We start from the raw sequence: 23,480 nt of genomic DNA on the forward strand, positions 1-23,480 counted from the left end.
GTTGGCTTTATTCACAATGGTTCAGAAGTTTCCGAATTCTTATAGAAATAAACCCGCTGAGCATGCTGAGAAGCTTACACTGCCAACAGAGAATATTGGAATTGAGGATGAGCCATTGGTTTTGTCTGTATTCTTTGTCACTGGTTTTGCCATCCTTGATTCTCCACCCTCCATGATTTGCAATTTGAAAAATGTAGGAAAGTGTGAGAGATGGGACGAAGAGGGAAGCTGGCAGCGGAGAACTGGTGGATGCTGGATCATTTAAAAAAAGTTTTGAGGAACTCTTGGAGGGAGGATCCTTGGTTTTGTAGAAGCAATCTCCAAGTAAGCTTGGAAAGACTGAGCTAATTATGGTTAGGCAATTTCGTCAGTCACTAATTATAGATATTCTGTTTATCTGTGCAAACTGTTTTCCCCTAATTTCTATATTAAGCGGTGTTCATTTGTTCCAAGCAGTTGTAAAGGAAACTACTGCATGTTCCAGTCACCCTAATTTTTATGGTTTTCTCCTAGAAGTAATTGGCCTTTGTTAGAACATCTGCACTTTAGCCTTACTTTTCCTATGGTATTCTTGGAGAGTAGACCATGATCTTTCTTGGGCAACAAACCTATGCCATCAGATCATGAGGTGGACCAAGAACGTAGCTTGTATGTGTGAGAGAAACCTTGAGCCTGATATGTAGTATTTTGATTTTTCTATCTCTCTTTTGGTTTATAATTTGTATTTGTTACCTCAATTGCCATGATCCTTTAATAGAGCCAATGTGATGTAGTGGTTAAGAGCAATGGACTCTAATCTGGAGAATTAGTGGGTCAGCCACAGTTCTCTCAGAACTTTCTCATCCCCACCTGCCTCACAGAGTGTCTGTTGTGAGGAGAAGAAGGGAAGGTAAGCCGCTCCAAGACTCCAGGTAGTGAAAAGCAGGGTATAAAACCAACTGCTCCTCCTCCTCCTCCTCCAAAGGTTCAATAATACCAAGTTTTGTTACAAAGCATCACTGAGATGTTGGATCATCACAGTTCAGTTCCTCAAATGAATACAGAGAAATTGGATGGATTCGGTGGAACTTAATATGAGGGTCTCACACTTTGGTCACTGCAGCTTTGGCATGTCTCCACAAAGTCTGAATTTTAAACTCCAGTATTTTTACTTGTTTTAAGATAGCATTTTCACCAGCAGAAATAATGGTAGACTGCAATTCTATTCAATGGCAGTCAACCTGCCTTAATCCCTTGGCCAGCAAGATGCCAGAATCAGAGCTATTAGTTGATCAACATCAGTGGTGCTATCTGTTCCAAGTCCCGTGTGAAAAAATACACCTTTTCTGCATTTCAAGTGTCACACAAAGCACTGAGTCAAGTGCATGAGAACCTGCCACATGGCCATCCTCTAAGAATATTGCATTCTGAATATTACCATTTTTAAAATTTTGTAATATGTAATCTGACTTTTCCCGCATTTTTGTTTGCCAATAGTTAGCCTGTTCATTATTATGGTGGATTTTTTTTTAATACTCATCTGCTGTCTTTGTCTTGAACTAGGTTCCAGCTGTAACATCTAAGCCACTTGCAGACAGCATCCTCATCCTGCGTGACGAGAGATGGAAAGAAGTTCGAAGCCTGTTGACCCCAGCCTTCAGTGCTGCTAAGATGAAAGAGGTAAGAGTCTGCAGGTGTTGCTATACCATGTACAAGAAGCTTCCCCCCTCAGATGTTTCCCCAGTGTGCTGTGTTGTAATTAATTGTGCAATGAATGACTGCTAATCATCCCCTGCCAGACTAGTAATACCTCATCACTTTTGCCTATGTATAAGTCATTGCTCTTTTTAGGGAGGAGTATTTTGTTTGTTTTTAGTACACCAGACTGCTTACCAGAATATAAGGTGGGATGGTCAAAACATTACTTGGCTATGTGTTAGATGTTCATACTCCTGCAGAACCCAGCAAACTCTGGACTATGCAGATTGCAAAGAAGCTAATAGTATACAGATGGGTAGCCATGTTGGTCTGAAGCAATAGAACAAAGTCTGAGTCCAGTAGCACCTTTAAGATCAATAAAGTTTAATTCTGGGTATAAGCTTTGGCTACCAAATGAGAAGGGAGCACTTAGCCCTGATGCTAAGAAAGACTGAAGGTCAAAGGGGACGGCAAAGGATGAGATGGTTAGACAGTGTAATCGAGGCAACGAACATAAAATTAAAGAAAATCCGGAGCACGATGGAAGACAGGAGGGCCTGGCGGGATGTGGTCCATAGGGTCGCGAAGAGTCGGACTCGACTATGCAACTGAATACAAGATAAGCTTTTGTGTGCATGCACAATTCTTCAGATACATAACCTGAAAAAATTCTAGTATATGGCAGTGATCCAGCGAGTTGCAGCCATACCCGTGAGATGAACTTGACCCTTCTGGGTGATGGCAGAGTGGCTATAGCGTTATATGCAGGACTCAGTATCACAACTCATGCCTCTGCAATGTAGCACAGTAAGGCTCATGGTTTGATGTATTATATACCAGCTAGGAGTGTGCACAGAAAAAAAATCTGGTATTGTTTTGGTTTAGGCATACCAAACCCAAAGAATCCCAATCCTGAATCCCAATATTGGTATTGTATTGGGATTCGAAAAGTAACCAGTATTGCCAAATTTATTTGACTCCATTATACTCTATGGGGACCATTCCCTGTAGGGTATAATGGGTACTGGATCCCCAAGCTGCGCGGCTTCCTCCCATTTATACCGAACAGCACTGCCTGTCAGATAAACCCCTCAGTTTCGCTCCCCTCTCGTGGGAGGGGAGCAAAAGGGAGGGCTGAAATGGCTTCCTGCAACTTGGGAAGGAGAGGCATTTAAAGAGCCCCCCTCCCTTCTCCGGAGTTGTGCTGCCTAGGTGGCACAACTCAGGAAGGGGAAGCATTTAAAGAGCCTCCCCTCCCTTCTTCGGAGTAAAGCCACCTTGGTAGCAAGCCTCCATTAATGAAAGAGGTGTGCCACTAGTCGAGGTGTGCCACCACCGTGGTACAATTTAGGAAGGGGAGCCATTTAAAGAGCATCCCTTCTCCAGTGTCACACAGATGGCTTTGCTTTGCAAAAGCCATTTAAAGGGAACTTTTCCTTTAAATGGTTTTTGCAAATCCAAGCCATACACAAAAAACTTGAAAGCAGCACCAGGCCACCCAGAAGGTGGGTGAACTCACCCTTCTTCAGCAAGTGAAGCTGAGCCTTAATAAAAGCCGAATAATATAAGCTTTTATTTGGATTCAGCTACATCTGTAGCTTCACTTGTGGAGGTGTGCCACTACTGCCATCTGAAAAATACTGATAATTTTTTTTTGTTTTTATTCGGCTTGGTATATACTGCGAACAAACCCCTAATACCAGCCTAGTTCCATTAGCTTAACACCTATTTACACTAACTTGGAATCTGACCCTTAAACTTCTACCAATAGGAAATATTCCTCTGTGTGAGTTGGGCTGTGGGGGAAAATGGCAATTAACCTTTGCTTTCATTAATAACATAACCCTTTCATTAACATACCCTTATATGGTAAGTGTCATAGAAAAAGAACTTTGCTCTCCATCAAGCAGATTGTTGTTGAGTCACTCTCTCACATTTGTCTTGAATGAACCCCTAAGAATGTGAATTCTTCCCTCCCCCGTACAGAACTAGTGTACTGTAGGGACTTTGAACTTTACCTCTGTATGATTTCAGTTTAGGCAAGCCACTTTTTCTCTGGCTTACCTCTTTCTTATATGGGGATAACACTTTCTTATATAGGGATAACATTGCTGATGAACTTTATAGAGGGCTTTTCCGCATGTTTTTTTTCCATTGGTTCTGTAACTGAGCCTTTAAGCTGCCATTGAATGCATAATGTGTTATGAAAAACATCTAATTGAAATGCTATGTTAAGCTTCGTCCTGGGCTAGGATCCAAATCCATCCAATCGCATTGCTAGCCCAGGAAGAACCAACCAATCACTTGTCAGCAAGCTCCCTGAGCAGGAACGTCCATGATTGGTCCTTATGGATGCAACCTTATTGGTTGGTATTTGTACAGTAGGCGTGGCTACATTAGCCGGGAGAGTTTAAAAGCAGAACAGCTGCAATGTAAAAGCTGTTCTGGCTATCAGATGTTGATCCGTGTTTGAGTTGTGTTCGAGTTGATGAATAAAGCTGAATCTTTGCTGAATCACTCTCCGACTACTTTGTTAAGTGAGCGACTTAACAGGTTCTGGCCTCATACTGATTTGGTTTATCCCCTGACTTCCATGCACATTTTTCTGCCTTTAGTTTTCATTTCATTCCCCCCACCCCAGCTCTTTTGAGACCACTATTACCCCAGTCTTTTTCTGGAAGCTGATTTCGAGTTGGCTTTTTCCTAGTGCACAGTGTTTCTATCAGTTTGTCTCGCCAACTCCCATCCATCTCCAGCCCACTTTTCAACAATTGTACTGTTGTCACTGTTAAATCACTCCCTCTCTCCCACAGACAGGCCCTAAAATATTGATATAATGCGTTAGTGTTGTAATGATAGCTGAAGCAGGTTCTCTGAATTCCCAGCTTTCATTGAAAAAAGCAAGTCTCTAGCCTCTTCTCTTGTGGAGATATCTCCCTTAGGGAAGCATAATGGCTTACTTCTTAAAAAATGAAAGCTGGGAATTCAGAGAACCTGCTTCAGCTATCATTACAACACATTTATTTATTTATTGAATAAATACTCCACCCTATCCCACAAGTGGTCTCAGGGTGGCTTACAACATAAGATTCATAAAACAATAAAAGTGATAAAACCAATAAAACAACAGATGGCACAATCAAGAATAACAAAAAGCGCCCATGCCTTATGTCATGTGAATAAAAAGCTACAGCACTATTTTGATATTTAGGGCTGTTTAAAAAAAAATAAGAGGGGCACTGTGACCCCACTGATAATGACACCAATGACAACATCACCCTCCCTTGAGAATTTTCATTATTTAAGCCCGGTGTGGAAGAAAATAAACTGACTCCACAACTGTAAAACTGCCCAAACCTATTCTAATGCCTGTGGATTGACTCCCAAGAAAATTGGGAGTAACTCCTGTGTGTGGAAAAGGTCAGAGTTGTGGTAAGAATTCCAACAAGGGATTGAATGAGAAGTGCTTTGAAGACTTGAAAGTGCACCTTTATGGCAATAAATCTCTGGAACAGGATGGAGTTGGGAGGCAGACTCTTCAGACTGATTGGGGGGGGGGGAAGATGTCTGAGCAAGGTTGTGCTGACACTGATTTCTCTGTACATTTTTCTGGGGGGGGAAGAGACTCAATTTGTGCTGTGACAAAGTTGTGTCCCATTGAAACTCTGCCGCTTAAGTTAAATGACAGGTTAAGACCTCAACAGGTTAAAATTTGTTAAGGGGTGGGGGAGTCTCTTCCTTTACAATTTTATGCTTAAAAAGTAAACACACTCCACACACTGGTGCCTGGTCTGTGGTTGTAAAAATTTTCCACTGGGCAGACGCCTGTGTTGTTTTGACGTACTGCTGTCGAAATCCACAGTAGCATCTAAATGTGTCTGGCTCCTTTATCTCTATAGACAGCTGTTGCTTAGCAACACCCGCTGTCACTTCCTTATTATGGTAAATTCTAATTGGCCATAAGCCTGGCAAGGATCGCTGATTAATCAGAACTGACAATATCATTGGTTATGCATCTAGACAACTGACTCTGTCCCTAGTTTTGTTAGCAAATTTTCTAAATCCGTGGTATTTTTAAGGGAGCAAAAAGAATTCAAATGACTTTTCTTCAGTAACAGGGAATAGCTGAGAGAGAGAGTTTTTGCACCACTTAGAGGGAAATTAATCTCCTTTACTGCGGGGTCATCAGCACAGCAAAAATCCTTGCCTTTAGTTTCCCTGTGTTCAGCCTAACAAAAGATAAAGCCCCTGGTTTGTACAGAGCAACCCCTGCTGGCTTGAGCCAGACATCCTTTAGCAACACAAACGGTTCCTTGGACATGGCGCTTCGCAGGGACGGATGTCTGTGTTTGCCGAGTTAATTATTTAAGGGGGAGAAGAGAAGGCACACTGTTGCATCCCCCGCTGTATCGCTGTGAAGGAGCGGCACCAGCCACTAGGACAGAAGGGGAGCAGAGAGACTTGGCGATGACAGGAGCATAACATTTTATTTTTAGATATTTTAACAGCTCTCTGCTCAGCTCCCCGGCTTAAATTTCGGAACCTAAAGACTGTATAACAGGATGTTACAAATACTGGGAAATGGGAATGTCCTCCCCACCTTGTTTTGCTGTTAAGAAATGACAAAGGACTGTAGGGAAGCTGCAGCAGCTATTCCTGCAGAGGTTTGGCATGCCCTTCTCTTTTCCACAGAGAATGGTCATTTCCAGTATTGAAGGTGGCTACCCCTAGGCAATATTTGTAACACCAATACATGTCCAGTAAGGAACATGGTGATGACAGAGTCCTTGAGCCATGCATACTGTTGTAACCCAATGAAACTGTTGCAAGCATCATTTTTAAAAAAAACTTTTTTAAATTGAAGAACTTGTTAATAAGGCAGATTTAAGACGGAAAAAGTAGCTGGCATTTTGAAATGCAGATGATATTGTTGCCTTATTTAATGCATGTTGTACTGGTTCCTTTTTTTGTAAAAAAAGACACCTTAATTTTAATTTTTTTAAAATTAAGAACATGGCTATTAAATTTTTAACGAACTGGGAGGGGGGAATGAGCGCTCATGAAACTAAATACCATCTTCAAGAAATGCATTCTTTTGCTGGCCTCTGTTGTTGTCATTGGAAAATTCAATGAGCGCTTCTCTTAAGGAAACATGTCTCAAGCAGTGCTCTTTAAGGTGATTTAATTCTTCCCAGTCATTTTTTGTCTGGCCATTATTGAATTTAGAAGTCAACTATGATTTGTCATAAGAAATCAACTGGCAGAGTCCTCTGCTCCTCCTCTTTTTTTAAAAATCCTCACGCTGTACTTAGAGGCTCTCAAGTAACAGAAATGTTTAACTTTTAAGGCATTTAACTTTTAAGCCAGTTTGGTGTAGTGGTTAAGTGCACGGATTCTAATCTGGGAGAACCGGGTTTGATTCCCCATTCCTCCACTTGCAGCTGCTGGATGACCTTGGGCAAGCCATAGTTCTGTCAGAGCCATTCTGAAAGAGCAGTTTCTGTCAGAGCTCTCTCAGCCCCACCTACCTCACAGGGTGTCTGTTGTGGAGAGGGGAAGGGAAAGGAGTTTGTAAGCCGCTCTGAGACTCCAAGTGAAGGGCGGGATATAAATCCAATCTCTTCTTCTCTTCCACTTGTGCTGTGGCCAAATCAAGTTAACCTGATCAAGTTCTTCTGTGAAATTAAGCCCGTGCATCCATCGCAAACAGATAAACACAGGACACAGAGTTACAAACTTGAATCAAAGTTGGCATGTATGAAAAGGTTTTCTTATTCCCCCACCCCAACACATCTTGGCCAAATTAACCCAACACGGGAGTTTCCTGGACTGTATCACTGGGCTGTAATATCAACCCAACCTCTCCTGGATAGCCCAGGCTAGCCCGATCTCATCAGAACTTGTAAGCTAAGTGGGGTCAGCTCTGGTCAGCATGTGGATGGGAGACCACCAAGGAAGTCCAAGGTCTCTGTGCAGAGGCAAGCAATGGCAAACCACCTCTGAACATCTCTCACCTTGAAAACCCTATGTAGGTCACAAATGCAGGGGGGAAGCGTGGCAGTTTGGCCCGGAGCAAAATAACACGGGGCCGCCCGATCACAGGTCCCGTCGAGGTCCCGTGGGTAGGGGCGAAATGGCGATCACACAACGATCCTGCAGCGCGGCAAAGAAGCGGCGCGATCTCACCAACGGCATGCGCGATTCTGCGGAGCAACGGAACTTTCGCTTTCCTCTTCCTGCGCATGCGCCGTTGGGTGCTTGTGTGCATCCTGTGGAGACTTGGGGGGAAAAAACCTGTTTGCGACAGGACATGGGGGGGCGCCGGATGCCATGGACTACCACCGGAAACGCGATCAGACACCAGCCCTTGCCCCGCGGTTTCCGGAAACTAGTACCCCGGAGGTACTACTTTTTAACTCCGCATCTTCGGCAGGATGCCTCGGGTTCGCCATGGGAGCTCTACGCTTCCCAGATGTTGCAGTGTGATCGCGCCCGGAAAATCCGCCTATCATCCGTCTCAGTAGCGTGGCTAATGCTCCGTGTGACCGCAGCCGTGGTTACCATAGGTCAACTGCAACTTGACAGCAAAAAACAAATTTAAAAAATCACCCCATGTAAACAGTGTCAAGTTGCCCAGTTCAGCCCTTGTTAATCTGCTAATATGCTTCATGAACTCATTCCCTTCTTTAGAGATATTAGATGCTATGTATAGGCATGGAGGCTAGACATCCCACAACCACACTCTGGTCTGCTTTCTTTTCACCGTTTTATGTTGCCTTACTCTGCTGCAGTACTTCAGTCCACCACCAGGCTATTGTACAACCAGTCTTAAGAGACTGCAGACTTTTTAGTAAATCCATAGTTAGATGCTACAGCTCCATTCCAAGCATATGCACAGCTAACTGCATGGGTCTTAGACTTCTGTTTTAAAAATCCCACTCCCCCAATTTGCAACCTATAAATTCAGTTTTATACTTCCCTTTCTCTCTCCACTCTCGCCAGCGGTCTTCTCAAGTCCTATATTCATGTTAAACATGCATGTGTTTTGAGAGTAAAGTCCTCTGTGTAACGATTTTGACATTTCTGACATTATGAAAAGTGTGCAAGTGTAAGGCAGGAAAACCATTTCTTTCAAATCGTCCCTGTGTAAACTACATATGCCCTGGTGATTTGGTCTAAAACTGTCGTTTTCAAAACTCCAGCAGTTTTCTGTTTTGAAATGAGGCGAGTTGCTTAGTTTAAAAATAATAAATGTTTCCTCACCTCCCTGCAAGCCAGCCAGCATCATTTTGACAGTTGCACAAATCTAGCTTTTCACAATAGAAATCAGCGGAGGCTAGCTGCCAAGGGGTAGGCTTTTCAGCGTACGTGGGGAAGATCTTTTGTTTGGAGCCTAAGGTTGGCAGAACCAAAAGACCCTCCTCTTACTCCCCCTCCCCTTTATAAGGGCAGGGGCATGCCGTTCCTAGGAAATACAGAAAACATGCTTGTGGAATTTTACTTTGCTGTTCTGTTAAGTACTAGCAGAAGCCAAGCATGGAAAGTTTCAACCACAAAGGTTAAAGTTTGACAATGTTATAGGGTAGCTGGAAAGGGGGTTGCATGGAAAGAAGGTGTCGATCAGCCTTTGCAAAAGGAACTATCAGAAGCATGGACTGTGAGAAAGTATTTGCTTTTACAGTTCTTTAGAAATTTCCCAACACTTCTTAAATAGTTGGATATAGATTTATCACAAAACTGATTATTATATTATATTAATAATATTTATTTATAGTCCACCTTTCTCACAGTGTTCAAGGTGGATTATACACACTGAGACAGTACAATCAACAAAATAAATTCAATAAGTAATAAATATCATCACATGATGCATAATATAATACTTATATTAAAATTATTGGTGTGTTTATACAGAATTTTTGCTACGTCCTTAACACATTTGTACATGAAGTATAACAATATATAGTCTTCCATTTGACCACAAACTATAACACACAAGAAGGTATTAATGGCTAGGTTACTATCTAAGTGCGATCTACCATTTATTGTTCAAGATATCACAAAGTCACTGTAAAGTGTTGTGGATAATAATATTCGTAAATTCACTAAGTGCTGCTTCAGAAAATCAAAACACTGAACATTTCCCTTCAATACCAATACTGCTGACAATTCAACATAAAATGGGTGCACAGTTCAGAATGACCAAAGCAGGTTAAGTTTTGTATATGTGTTCAGTGTATGAATATCTATATGGCTTGTTAGCATGTCCTTTTTTGTTATCTGCATAGATTTAGGGTCCCAGTGCATGTCCCAAGTTCAAAGACTTGACCCCACCCCATTCCCCAGCCACAGTCAAATTCTCCAGCAAACTGTTCTGAAAACCTGGATTCCAGGGGTCCCCGTGGGGAACTCTTGACCATTAAACCAGTGTGAGGTGTAACCATGCCTTTAGGCCCTTAATGAACTAATTCTTTATTTCCCTCCAAAAATTAGAGTTAGGCTCTTGGGGACTGTAACTGTATGTAAAGCTATACTTTATACATGGTTAGCTGTAAACCTGCTTTAGAACCTTTCCCCCCCAGGCAAGTGAATCTGATTGGAGCAATAAGATATTCTGTGGTCTGCATCTCAAGGGGCAGTTAGATTTCAAAAGCTGAAGACGATGGGCAGAAAGAGAGGGATGCAGGTTGAGGCTGAACAAACATTTTGCTTATCTCTGGAAGATACTTGGTGAATGATTTAAAACAAGACGATCCAAGTATATTGGTAGCATGAAAACACGAAGCGCCCTTGTATTTTGTCAGGCCATTGGTCTGCCGGGGTCATTATTGACTACCAGCAGCTCTCCCAGGTCTCAGATAGAGGTCTTTCTCATCACCCTTTACCTGTTCCTTTTAACTAGTAATGCTGTGATTGAACCAAGGACCTTATACAGAGCAAATGCTCTGCCCTTGAGCCGCAACCCCTCCATATTGTATTTAGCTTTTGTGTGTGTGTTTTTGCATTTTGTGTGTGTGTGTGCCCGTGCCTGGAAGACATGGCAACTTCTAGTGACTCCTACTGGAGCATGGAGGATGTTCAGCGAAGTGGCTTGATAGCCTGCCTCTGCCTCCTGATCCTGGTATTCTTTGGGGGTCTCCCATCGCCAGGGTCGGCCCTGCTTAGTTTCCGAGATCTGATGAGATCGGGCTTGCCTGGGCTATCCAGGTCAGGGTCATATTGTATTTAGCTTTTATCTTTACTGTCTTTTCCTTGTTCATAATTCCGTTAATTTTGTGACAAAGTCTTTATTGATAAAGTTTAGTGGGTTTCACCCGTTAATAATTATAATCAGTTATTATGAATTTAGTATCATACCCACTTACTACAAATATCAGGGTGAGAGAGCTAGCATGGTGGTTAGAGTGCTAGACTTGGAGCTGTGAGACCCAAGTTCAAATCCCTGCTCTGTCATGGAAACTCAGTGGGTGACCTTGGGAGAAAAGTGGTTTATAAATATCTGATTAAATAAATGTGAGGGGCTCTGAGCTCCCAATATTTTGTTTGTTTGTTTATTTATTTACATTATTTGAAGTCTGCCTTTCACACTGTGACTCAAGACAGATTACACAATGCAAGTCAAAACAATCAACAGGATCATACGTACAGCAACAGCCAGTATGTACTATACACAGTAGTATAGTCTACAGTCCCTATCCCTTTATCAAGGCATCTTTCTGGACCTTTTTGTTTCACTATAGCCTTATTATCGGTATGAGAGTGCCCTTTTGAGCAATTCAGTTTTGCATAGTTTGTGGAATGCTTGGCGAGTATGAGCCTACCTGTCTTCCTCAGGTAGGCCGTTCCATACAGTAGGGACCACAATGGAGAAACCGCATGTACTGTAGATCTTGCCCCTTTGTAGGGTGGCACCTTGAGGAGGCCCTACTCCCGTTAGTAAAGATGTCTTGGCAGAGCATAAGGGGAGAAATGGTCCTGCAGATATGGGAGACCAAGGGCATGAAGGGCATATGATAACTAATCCCTTCAACTGAACCTGATAACTGATGATCAGTGAATGGAGTGACTGCAGAATGGGAGTAATCTGCATACTCTGCCTAGTTTCTTATTATAACCAAGCTGCAGTATTCTGCACCACATGGAGTCTCCATACTGACTTTGAGGGGAGACCTATGTAGAGAGCATTATAGTTATCCAGTCTTGATGTTACTGTGGCCTGGGTCCAGGTGACCAGATCAGCCAAGTCAAGGTAGGGGGACATCTTTCAGGCTAAACTGAGTTGGAAGAAATCTTTTTTTTTTTTGGTAGCTACATTGACTTGCTTCTCCAGCTGTAATGTTGGACCAATATAACCCCTAGGGTCTTAACCTAGTCAGCAGGGGTCACCTGTGTTACCCCTGCCAGCGTAGATTGAAGAAGCTGAATCGTTGCCTTAGTTTCTGAGGGAATTTAGCTAAATGGCAGGCCTCAGAGAGAGGTGGGGTATTAGCGAGGATCTACTACCCATGTATATGGGTATCTTTCCCTTAAGAGAGTTCTCATTAACCAGTCCAAGAGTAGTGTTGTGTCCGTGGACCACCACTAGAGGTCTACGTCCTGACTCCCCTAGCTTGGCTCCTAACACAATAGGGGCCAAGGATCCTAGTCCACCTTTTAGTCCACCAGTAGGAACTTGGCGGGAGATTCAAACCTTCCAGTAGGACTGTGTGTGTGTCTGGGGTGGGTGTATATAGTTGGCCCTTGCTGGCCAGTTTTTTGTCTTGTGTTGTACTGAATAAACATGACTTGTCAGCATGTCATAGTCCGCCTCTCCATGTATCGAACACAGTACTTTTCAGGTAGAATAAAGGATGTTTTATTGGAAGAAAATTAATACACAAGAAGAACATGGAGAGCATACACACATATAAAGTCTACGGGAAACAAGAGAAGAGCTGGAGAATAGTGGTGGATTTTTTTTGAGGCGATAGCTACCTTTCCTGAAGAAGTCGAGGAATCCATGAAGAAGAGATGACTAGATGATCAGCGCTTCACAGAGAGGAAGGACTCAGTATATTGGGGAGGGGGGTGTTGGTAGGCGCCCAAGACCACACAAACACAGCATACTGTGGCTGTGCTGGGCTAGTTATAGCCAAAAATGTGTCCAGAGGGCTTGCTAATGTGTGAAGTCCCTCAGAACACAGCATTGATGAGATTAAAACAATGTAGTTTGGAAATGCTGCATAGAGTTCCCGGAAGTGGACAAAAGAGACCAGAGGTTCTTTTCTGGATGTAAAGTACAATTTGGGTTGGGTTCCTGATTACTTCTCCGGTAGTTGAAGAACTAAAGGATTGCTACTTTAAACTAATAAAAATGGAAACAGTATTGCTTGATGTGCAACCTGGGTTTGGGGTGTGGGAAAGGAGTAGAAGTCAGGACCTTTCATTATAAAGGAAATGTGGGGAGGAAGGCTGAGGCGAGATTGATAGGATTAGGGATTGAGGCTGAAAAGAAATAGCTCTGGGGCGAGGCAAGTCCATTGTCCGGAGATGTCGGCAGGGCGAAGGGATTTATTGCGGGTTGAAACGACCCCTCCTGAGAGACAGGGGGTCTGCATGCTTACAGCTGAATTCTATTGGGAGGGAGCGGTGGCGCAGGCGGTAAAAACGCCTGCCTTAACATCACTCGAGCAGCCACTATGGCTGTTCGAGACCCACCGCGGTCGAGGTGAGCTCTCGACCCCAGTCCTAGCTCCCGCCCACCCAGCGGTTCGAAAGCCGACATAAAAATTCAGGCGAGTAGATTAATGGGGTACCCACCCTTAGAAGGGTGGGGGCACCCTCCTCGGCGAGGTGTGTGGATGGCAACAATGGCGGCGGCGGCGCTGCGGCGACGGAGATTATGGCGGTGGCTGAATACCGGCGGTGGAGGCAAGGAAGGAGTGCGGCGACGTGGCAGCAGCAAGCAGCAAGCAGCAGGCCCGGAAGGAGCAACCCCTGGTGGCCAGCAGCGGAAACAACGAGCGGCTGCCGTTCAGCGGGAGGCGCGCGGTGACGTCACCCAGGGGCGCAACGGAGCCTGAAGGACGGAGTCAGGTCCTGGGAGGACGCTAGCAGCGCGCCGGATCGCCAATGCACCAGGAACAACAGCCTAATCACCGCCGGGAAATGAAGCCAGCCAGATCGGGATGACATCTGCCTCCACCTGGGTGCCGGTAGGTTGCCCCTTCCCCAGAAACAATGTGGCCCCAGTTAGGGTTAACAGGTGATTAGCACCCCCTCTGTAAACCGCCCAGAGACCCCTGCGGGGGTTAGGGCGGTATATCAAGTTGAATTAATGAATAAATAAATAAGTAAATAAATTGAAAGTGGGAAGCACAATGTCCTTCAAAATCTACACCAGGGGTATCAAACATGTGGTCCAGGGGGCAGATCAGGCCCCCAGATGGCTTCTATCAGGCCCACAGTAGAACTGGCTGTCTTCTGCTGCTTCTTCCAGTTCTGCTGCTGCTGCGTCAACATACGTTTGCAGCTTACAGATACACACCTGAACAGCATACTCAAGATTGCAACAGCACAGACATTTTGATGCAATAATTCAGAGCAAGAGGCAGTGGCTCAGGACCTCTACTAAACTTGCCATGGATAAGAAGATATAGAACTGGGTGTCATCAGCATACTGATGACAGCCAACCCCAAAAGTATGAACAATCTGTCCTCAGGGCTTTAGATAGAGTACATACAACACATATTTTTAAGGCACTTCTATGAGGTTTACAAATGGAGAAAATCCCATGATGCCCAGCAACTGAAGTTGACTTAGATGATGGCTGCAGCATATACCTTATATAGCTAGTGTGAAAGGCTGGTTTACTTTACAAAGCCTTGTAAGTGTGTTTGAATTGTAAATTCTAACCTGTCAATGTCCTAAATATGTAAAATTCAGGCGCCAGTGTCCTCTTCAGAAGCTGCTTTCAGAAGGGTTAAGTCATTCATGTTGATGAAGCGCTTCAGGGCCTTCAGATAAAATGTGCCTGAATACTTTGCAGTGTCTTCATAAGTGTTTGCCAACATTCTTTGTGAGCACCGTTCCTGGTGAAACATAATAAGGCAAGGAAGTATGTTAAGAATGGCTGTTTGATTACATTGTACAGAACGACAGGGAAGCTCTTTTTCATTTTCAGGATGAAAGACAAGAATGTACCAGGGAAGATCCTGTGGTTCTAGAACCCTTGTCAGGTTTGATAAATAACTTTGTTTCCTTTTTTCAGTTGACACCATCCAAAGTGTATTGATTTTTATTTCTTCTGATTGCACTGCTGTTCTCTTGTCACCTCGTATCTGTGTATCAGTAGTCCCCCCCCCATCCGCCGCCACTACCTCTTTTAAAGTATTAAAGTAAAGTATTAAACGCAAATGCAGGGTGTTACCTGAACAATTGGTGCAAACGGCAAAAGGGTTTATTATACAGTTCTTTCTCCAGAACATCTTGATGTTTAATGTGCAGTCGTTAACTCAGATCTTTTAAGGGAAATCCACACATTTGTTTCAAGCACTTGGATTTACTGGAACAAATTGACTTCTTAGTAAACTGATACAAGTGGCTGAACGGTTGGAAAGTCATGGGCAATACATTTTGCAAGATGGGCAATTTTTTGCTTCATTAGCCCCACCCATTGACCCTTCTTAGATTGCAGGACTGGCCTTTTACTGGGATGTTGTGATCTGCTAAAATCAATGTATATGTTAACTTCCTTCTTTTCTAATATAGACTAGGGGTGTGAGTTCCTAGCACTCACTGATTGTGAGAGAAAAGGCTGGACTGGCATTTCTTATCCATAATCAAAATTGGGGGCAGGGACATCCCCAAAGGGTAGCATTTGCATTCTGGCATAAATAATCAGTGTAAAAGCATCATCTTGGGGAACATGATTTTGTAGGCACAATTTTATCACTTAACAAGAGTATACATTTGACTGGAAGAATAAAACTCTGGCATTACAGGCAGCATAAAAAACATTCCTGTCAAACACACACGTGAGGAGTCAAGGATGAAGACGAGTTTGATTTATACCCCGCCCTTCACTTGGGGTCTCAGAGTGGCTTACAATCTCTTTGCCTTCCTCTCCCCACAACAGACACTTTGTGAGATTGGTGTTGCTGAGAGAGCTCTGAGAGACCTGCTCTTGAGAGAACAGCTCTGAGAGAACTGTGACTGACACAAGGTCACCCAGCAGCTACATGTGGAGGAGTGGGGAATCAAACCCAGTTCTCCCAGAGTCTGCCGCTCTTAACCACTACACCAAACTGCCTGGCAGCATTATACTGAAGAACTACTGACAGTTTGGGACTTCCAGCCTCCAACAGTCTTGTTTGGCAGCCAAAACTGATTCTTCAGCATGAGATACTAGTCACGTGAGATAATGGGCACATCAAATATTTGCAGTGAGCATATTACTTATATTTTATTGCATTATGTCGTAAACAGTCAATCTGAATGCCTGGCTGCTGAGATAGTTTCCCCCCCTGTAATATATCAAGTTCTGACTGTGTGGCCGACTGGGGCTCCACGTGGTCAAGCGAAACCTCCGAGCTTCGCTCCAGGAAACAATGGACTCGTTGCATCCGCACAGTGGGAGACCCCATAGTTACCCCGGTAAAACCGAACGGTGACGTGCGCATTTGTGTGGATTACAAATGCACACTTAACAAAGCTCTACAGGCCCATGCTTATCCTGGGGGTCCCTCGCGTAGAGTTCCTGGGCTTTGCAGTCGACACCACCGGCATCCACCCCACCGAGGACGAGGTGAAAGCCATCACACAAGCTCCCCCTCCCGCATCCAAGTCAGAGCTGCAGGCCTTTCTGGGGCTTCTGAACTTCTATAACTCTTTCCTGCCCCTCAAGGTCGCAGTTGCTGAACTGCTTCATCGCCTCTTGGACAACTCTGCACCCTGGGTTTGGGGTCTGCTGCAAGCTGCCACGTTCCAGGCAGTGAAGGACCTACTCGTTTCAAATTCTGTCCTGAGACACCTCAATGAAGCGCTCCCGGTGGTCCTTGCTAGTGATGCTTTGCCTTACGGGGTCAGAGCGATCCTGGGCCACTGGCTACCGGACAGCCGTGAGGTCCCAGTTGCCTATTGTCCCAGGACACTGTCTGTGGCAGAGTGCAACTACACGCGAATTAATAAGGAGGCGCTGGCTATTGTGGTTGGGGTGAAAAAATTTCACCACTATCTGTATGGCAGGCCTTTCACGGTTCTTACAGACCACAAGCCGCTACTCGGCCTCCTGGCCCCCGACCGCCAGACCCCTCAAATAATCTCCCCCTGAGTGCTCTGCTGGTCGATTTTCCTGGCAGGGTACTCCTACACCCTTGTTCACCGCCCAGGAAAAGTGATGGGCCACGCGGACACTCTGAGCCGCCTCCCTCTACCTGTGTGTGACCTGGATCCAGCCCCTGCTCACCAGATTGTGCTCCTGGAGTCTCTCCGGGACCAGCCGGTCCACGTCAAGAAAGTGGCTCGCTGCACGGCCAAGGACAAGGTACTCTGCTGCGTCTTGGACTGGGTGGTGAGGGGGTGGCCCTTGGCCAAAGGGGAGCAGGACTTTATGGCATTTGCTTCCTGGAAGGACGAATTGTCCGTCCACAAAGGCTGTGTAATGTGGGGAAGCTGGGTGGTCATCCCTACGCCCTTACGGGAACGGGTCTTCACTGCCCTCCACGAATCACATCCCGGGGTGGTGCACATGAAAGCCCTGGCCAGAAGTTACATCTGGTGGCCAGGGATGGACCGGGACATAGAATACATAGTCAAGAGGTGACAGCCATGCCAAGCTTCCCAGCCACAGTCACTCTGAGCCCTGGAACGAGCCTGGGAATCCTCCCACCGCCCCTGGTCCAGGTTACACTTGGACTTCATGGGACCATTCCAAGGGCAACTTTTCTTCATTCCGGTGGATGCCTACAGCAAGTGGCTGGAGGTAGTCCCTGTGCCTTTCACCTCCTCTAAAGCTGAAATCCAGGCTATGTGGCAGATTTTCAGCACGCAGGGCATCCCTGACACCCTGGTCATGGACAATGGAATGGCATTCATGTCCAGTGACTTCCAGGACTTCACCCAATATTACGGGATCCACCATGTCAGGTCTGCCCCCTTCCATCCCGCAACCAACAGCCAAGTGCTGTAGGCAGTGAGGTCAGAGACACAGAGTCGCCTGGCTCTCCCTGGCCGGAGAGATGCCAGGTTGGCTGCTACTAGAGCCAGGGCCTTTTCAGTGGCGGCTCCGCACAGGTGGGATGAGCTCCCAGATAACATCAGGGCCCTGCGGGACTTTTTACTGTTCCGCAGGGCCTGTAAAATGGAACTCTTCCACCAGGCCTTCGATTAGGAGCCACCACTGATAAATGTGCCACCAGAACACGCTATGGCCCATATAAAACACCGGTGGATACTGCCTCCCTTGAGGGGATTGTATATTGATGCCACCATCATCTGCACTGTTCCTGTTAGATTTTATGATGTTAGATAGTTGTTTATGTATTTATTGTATTTTAGTGTATTGACTGTTTTATTGCTTTTAATGTTGTTTGCCGCCTTGAGCCGGTTCCAAGCAAGGCGGGATATAAATTGAAAATAATAAATAAATAAATAAATAAATCAGGGGGAGGCTTCAATAGGCAGCTGCTGAGGCTCCATTGCCTGGGGGGGCACCACTATGCAGCATCAATGCTTACTGCCTCACCCTGGGATGGTGGTAGTGGCCGCATTGAGCTCGCTGGAAGGATTTTCACTCTGTCCCTTAATGTACACTTCACCACTTCAGACAGAGGCAATGGGCCCTGCTGTTGAACACACACACGAAGCTGCCTTATACTGAATCAGACCATTGGTCCATCAAGGTCAGTATTGTCTGCTCAGAGTGGCAGTGCTTCTCCAGGGTCTCTGGTAGAAATCCTTCACATCACCTACTACCTGGTCTTTCTAACTGGAGATGCCAAGGATTGAACCTGGGACCTTCTGCATGCCAAGCAGATGCTCTACCGCTGAGCAATGGCCCCTTCCCCCTAGACAGGAGGCCTCTTTCCTCCTCTTCCTCTGCTAGAATGTCAGAACTCACGCAGCAGTGACTGATGCATGCCACTATCCACAGTTCACTCACTTGCCTGGTTAAGCAGTGATGAGTGTTGCGAGCAGGTTTTCCCCTTGTCCCGAGGACGGGACTCCCACACACCCCACGGCAAGGAGCACCGCGCCCCGGAGCCCCGAGGACGGGACTCCTCCCCACACGGCAAGGAGCACCCCCACAGGTCCTGTGGGACCCGCGATGAGTCCCCCGATACTCACCAGGGAGGCAGGACAGGTTGTGAGGGAACCAGGGGCAGCGGGACGGGCAGCGGTGCCACCAACAACAACACCCCCACCGGGCCCCTGGAAAGAACCAGCAACACGGGCAAGAAGCACCGCGCCGGGAGACAGACGGCCGCGCTCGTAGCAGAGCCCAGCGGCCCCGGACAGCCGGGACAGAAGAGGAGAGGACCCCACCCCTGAAGCCACGTCTGAGGCTTTGTAGGAGGGCAGGGCCTGGGAGGGGAGGGAGCACCAGGAGGAGCAGGGCACACTGGGAGAGGGGAGGAAGGGATAAAAGGAAGGAAGGAGAGGAGGCCAGGAATGACTCCTGGATGGTAGGGTGAAGCCAAGAGAGAGGGTGCCCCATCCAGCAGGGACAGGTGAAGAAAGAAGGTAATGCAACCTCCCTCCCCCATCCAGGTGTCTGAGGCCGCAATCTTCCTTTCGGCCAGGAGGGGGAAAACACCGTGGCTGGGCTCAGGGGCATTGGGAGCTCGAGCGACGAGGACAGTGAAGGGTCGTCTTCGAGCTCCTGCGACACCCCTAAGAAGCTCAAGGCAGGCGACATAGCCCCCCTCCCAATTTTATCTGAAGCACAACTCTGTGAGTGGCTCAAGGCTCATGCAGTGAGCTTCATGGCTCCATAAGTACTGCAGCCCAGGGTCCTCCGTCTTTTTTCTGACAATCTAATTCTCACTGGCCCTTCTTTTTTCTGACATTCTAATCCTCACTGTCCTGAGTTGTCACGGGTTAGCAGGGCTGGCCCAAGGAAGAGTGCCCAAGCATTGGGCCCACTCTTCTTGGCCGCAGGCAGCTAGGGGAGATGTGGCATGGTGGCGGCCACCACCCTGCACCCTGCAATACAGCAAGAAGCCTCTGCCCCAGGCCTGTAGCCAGGGTCTTGTAATTCGGGGGGGCTTTAAATAAGTCAGGGGGCACTGACGTCATAAAATAAGATAAAAAATTTTAAAACTTACTTTTGCAGTGTTCGCACTCTGCCTGCCTACACGAAGAAGCAAGCCATGCTTCGAAAAAAGGGGGCGGGGAGTCCTCTGGGTGGCCCAGAGGGTTGGTAGTCCTCCTGGCAGCTCAAGGGCCTGGGGGCTGGATGGAAGTCAGGGGGCCTTGACAGGAAGTCAGGGGGCAGGCCCCGAGATGCCCCACTGTAGCTATGGGACTGCTCTGCCCCCTCTGTCTCATCCCACAATGGCTGGGTGAAGCAGGGTGGAGGAAGGTAGCATTGCCTGTCCTCTTCCCTAAGCAGCTGGGTGAAGTGAGTCACAGCTGTGCCCACCCTCCTTGTCCCCAGACAGGCTGCAGGAAAACGGCACATGCCCTCCACACACATCCTACACCATGGCAAGAAGCTACTGCTCCCCTCAACCCTCACTCATGGTCAGTGGAAGTAAAGATGGAGTAGGCTTCATGACGGTCACACACTGAGGTCAGGGGTGTGTTCTGTGACAGATCCCAATGCCATGGCCAGTCAGGGTATGAGCAGTGACAGGGCTGGTTTATTTATTTATTTATTTATTACTTTCGGCTTCTACCCCGCTCGAACCCCCCCCAAGGGGTCTCTGAGCGGCTTACACTTACTCTATTATCCCTAACTATGGCCACATCTTAATTGGGTGGGGGCTACCCTACCGGCACCCTGTAGGAGGAGCTGTTGTTCTTGATTCGGTCCGCGGCTCAATGCTGGCTCGGCTCCCTCCGGCTCTTCCTCCTTCTCCTCCTGCAATCCTTGGCATCGGCTATGGTCGGTAGATCCATTCGGTTCTTGCCAACTTGGTGCAAGCCTGTAGACTGCCCCTTGTTTAGACTAATCAAGCAATTGCTGTCCTGTGAGAAAGGCTTTGTCCTTTCCCCCACAGCTAGACAGGGACAGTGCAAGTAGATTGGGGAGAAGGACAGTGGCAAAGAAGGAAGTGGTCTACCATAGTGCAGGTGCTGATTTCCTACCGGGGAGGTCTTGAGAAACCAGCCCTAGTGCTAACAATAGAGAGCCCACTGTCTGCAACCGCACTTTGCTCTGGTTGTTCTCCAAGGTGCTACTGAACTCAAATCTGTTCTTCCCCAGGGTTGTCTTGTTGGGTTTTACAGCTTCCAGTTTATATTAGACGGATTTTGAAATCTGCAAGTTCCACTTGTCATAAATTGGTCGGACAACTTTTTCACTTGAGAGCAAAGAGGAAGCCATCTCAGGAACAAACCAAGCAGAGAAACCAAGGTTCTCTGGTCATCCATATGGGGAGTGAACAAAACGTAGAGGAGGGCCTTGTGTGTGTGTCTTTGTCTGTGTGTGGGTAAAGATGTGGGGGAGTTTTAACCCAAGAAAATTACTTTATCCATTGATTCCGAAGCTCTAGAGGGCACTTACCTCCTACTGTATATAATTAATGTAGAGAAATTTATTGTATTTTTAATTATGCCACGTGTATGTGCTCCTTTTTAGATGACTCCACTAATCAACCAGGCATGCGACATCCTACTGAGTCACTTAAAGGACTGTGCAGATTCCAGCGCCTCTTTTGACATCCAAAGGTACTTTAATAAATTAGGAAAACAGAGAACTTTTTACAGGTACTTGATTTGCCGAGCTATTCTAAATATGCAATTATTTTACAAAAGGGATTTTATTATTTTATTTTTTCCCCCTCCTCCTTCTGATGTGGACTCTGTCCTTTTCGAAGGAAGGTATCTTTTCCATTTGTTTTATTATAGCAGCTTATTTAATAGCAGCAATTACAGGGCAAAGTAATGGTGGCAGAGTATCTAATCTGTAGCTGCCTATTAATGAAGTTTAACAGCTGGAGAGGAAAAAAAGAGAGACGGAGAATGCTCTCATTGTGTCCACCAGCTCCCCGCAGTCTGATAACAGCTCTGCGAACCACCATTGATCCATGGACCGCAGTTTTAAGATACGAGGTTTTATAACCCTGATGAAGTTATTATCACTCTGCTAGGCAGAGATCTGCTTCTCAGCAAGTAAGCAAATTTCAGACAGGTTCACAGTGAGGTTTTTGTTGTTTTTTAAATGGAGAACACATTTAAAAAGCACTTATGATTGAAGATTCCAACTACTGCTCTAGAATTACGTATTGATTACAGAAATCTAGATGTTGCTAAGCACAGCTGCATTGTAAAAACCGCAGAAAAGCAATTCTTATTAGGAGCTGAATATGGTATGGTGGAGAAATGGTTAAGACCCAAGCTATTGTTTTCCATTTTGTGTTTTACAAGTACAATTTCTTTCCTTCAATAAAACAAGGTATATAAGATTTCTTTATAATCCATTTCAGAGGAAACTTTATGATGTTTTGAATATTGGAAGCCTTTCTTGACTTAGTGAAAGTAATTTTTAAAAAATATTTGATGTGCATAAAAATACAAACTCTGTAAAATAAACAGACATACATCTATGCAAAAAAAGAAAAGAAAATGCAAAGCTTTTGTGCTGCAAATGCAGAAACAGAAATAGTGAAAGAAGCTGCAATTTAAAAGCAACACTCTTGAATTTGACATAGGAATTACGCCTCCTTCACCCTGGACGTTGTTGCTAGTGTGGCCTATGGTATCCATGTGGATTCCCAGAAGAAATCTCGTGAAAACTTTGTGAAGAACAGCAGAAGATTTTTTGAACTTTCATTGTTTAAACCCCTCTTAATTCTAACGAGTAAGTGTATTGTGACATTTGTTGATAACGTTTCTCTGTTGTAGAGCATTTTGGAATGCAACCTGTGTGCCAAGCCGACATACCTATATGATTTCTTGAAGGTGACAGCCATAGTTGTTTTCATTGCTGATACACTTCCTACAAATGCTTCAAATCCCAGCCATTGATTCTTCTTCCCCTGAGGAGAAAATTCCTTGGATTTGTAGGCTTTGTGTGTCTTATTCTAATCGCATAAGCATGCCAAGCAGGCTATATGCAGGAGCTGTTATTTATATTGGTTTTTAGATGACACCACTGAAAATTCACTGTAAGAAAAATTCAAAGGCACTTTGGGAGTTCCTTCGGTGAAACGTCAGCACAATTTCAAGGAGAGACAAAAGAGTGTTGATAAACGTAGCACCTCAGAAGAGTGGACCGTGGTTCCCCAGGTCACCACTTGATTTTATTTCCAGCAAATGTAGAAGTTTCTTCACAGAGAAAAAAAACAGCACATTAATTTCAGGAGTGGGTTTTGTACATCTGTTTGTATTTGTTTCAGATATTTCATTTTTTGGTATTCAGATAGCAACCAGATCAAGAAGATATCTGTAAGAGATTTCAGTAGAGAGTGGTCAAGATTCAGCAAGGGCCAAAGGTCTGGCCCAGCACTAGATATGTTCAAGGCTAAAATGCAAAACAAAATTCTTAAGGGTATCTGTTGTGATTATTTTATGTAATCATGGCAGTGTTATTATGATAGCCAAAAGCCTTTTTATGAGGCAACTTTTTAAAAATTCACAGATATAATTAGTATGGAAA

The 23,480-nt window shown here is 45.5% G+C and overlaps 1 protein-coding gene across 1 annotated transcript in view; it reads left to right on the forward strand.

Moving 5' to 3' along the window:
* Positions 1-23,480, forward strand: part of LOC107119575 (thromboxane-A synthase-like) — a 310,368-nt gene that overhangs the window by 254,669 nt on the left and 32,219 nt on the right. The window contains exons 6-8 of the mRNA XM_015422085.1: positions 1,543-1,659; positions 21,462-21,550; positions 22,534-22,682. Of these exons, the coding sequence (XP_015277571.1) occupies positions 1,543-1,659; positions 21,462-21,550; positions 22,534-22,682 (355 nt within the window). The remainder of the gene's footprint in view (positions 1-1,542; positions 1,660-21,461; positions 21,551-22,533; positions 22,683-23,480) is intronic.

The sequence above is a fragment of the Gekko japonicus genome, unplaced genomic scaffold (genome assembly GCF_001447785.1).
Source record: "Gekko japonicus isolate JY-2015 unplaced genomic scaffold, Gekko_japonicus_V1.1 scaffold280, whole genome shotgun sequence".
NCBI classification, from domain to species: domain Eukaryota; kingdom Metazoa; phylum Chordata; class Lepidosauria; order Squamata; family Gekkonidae; genus Gekko; species Gekko japonicus.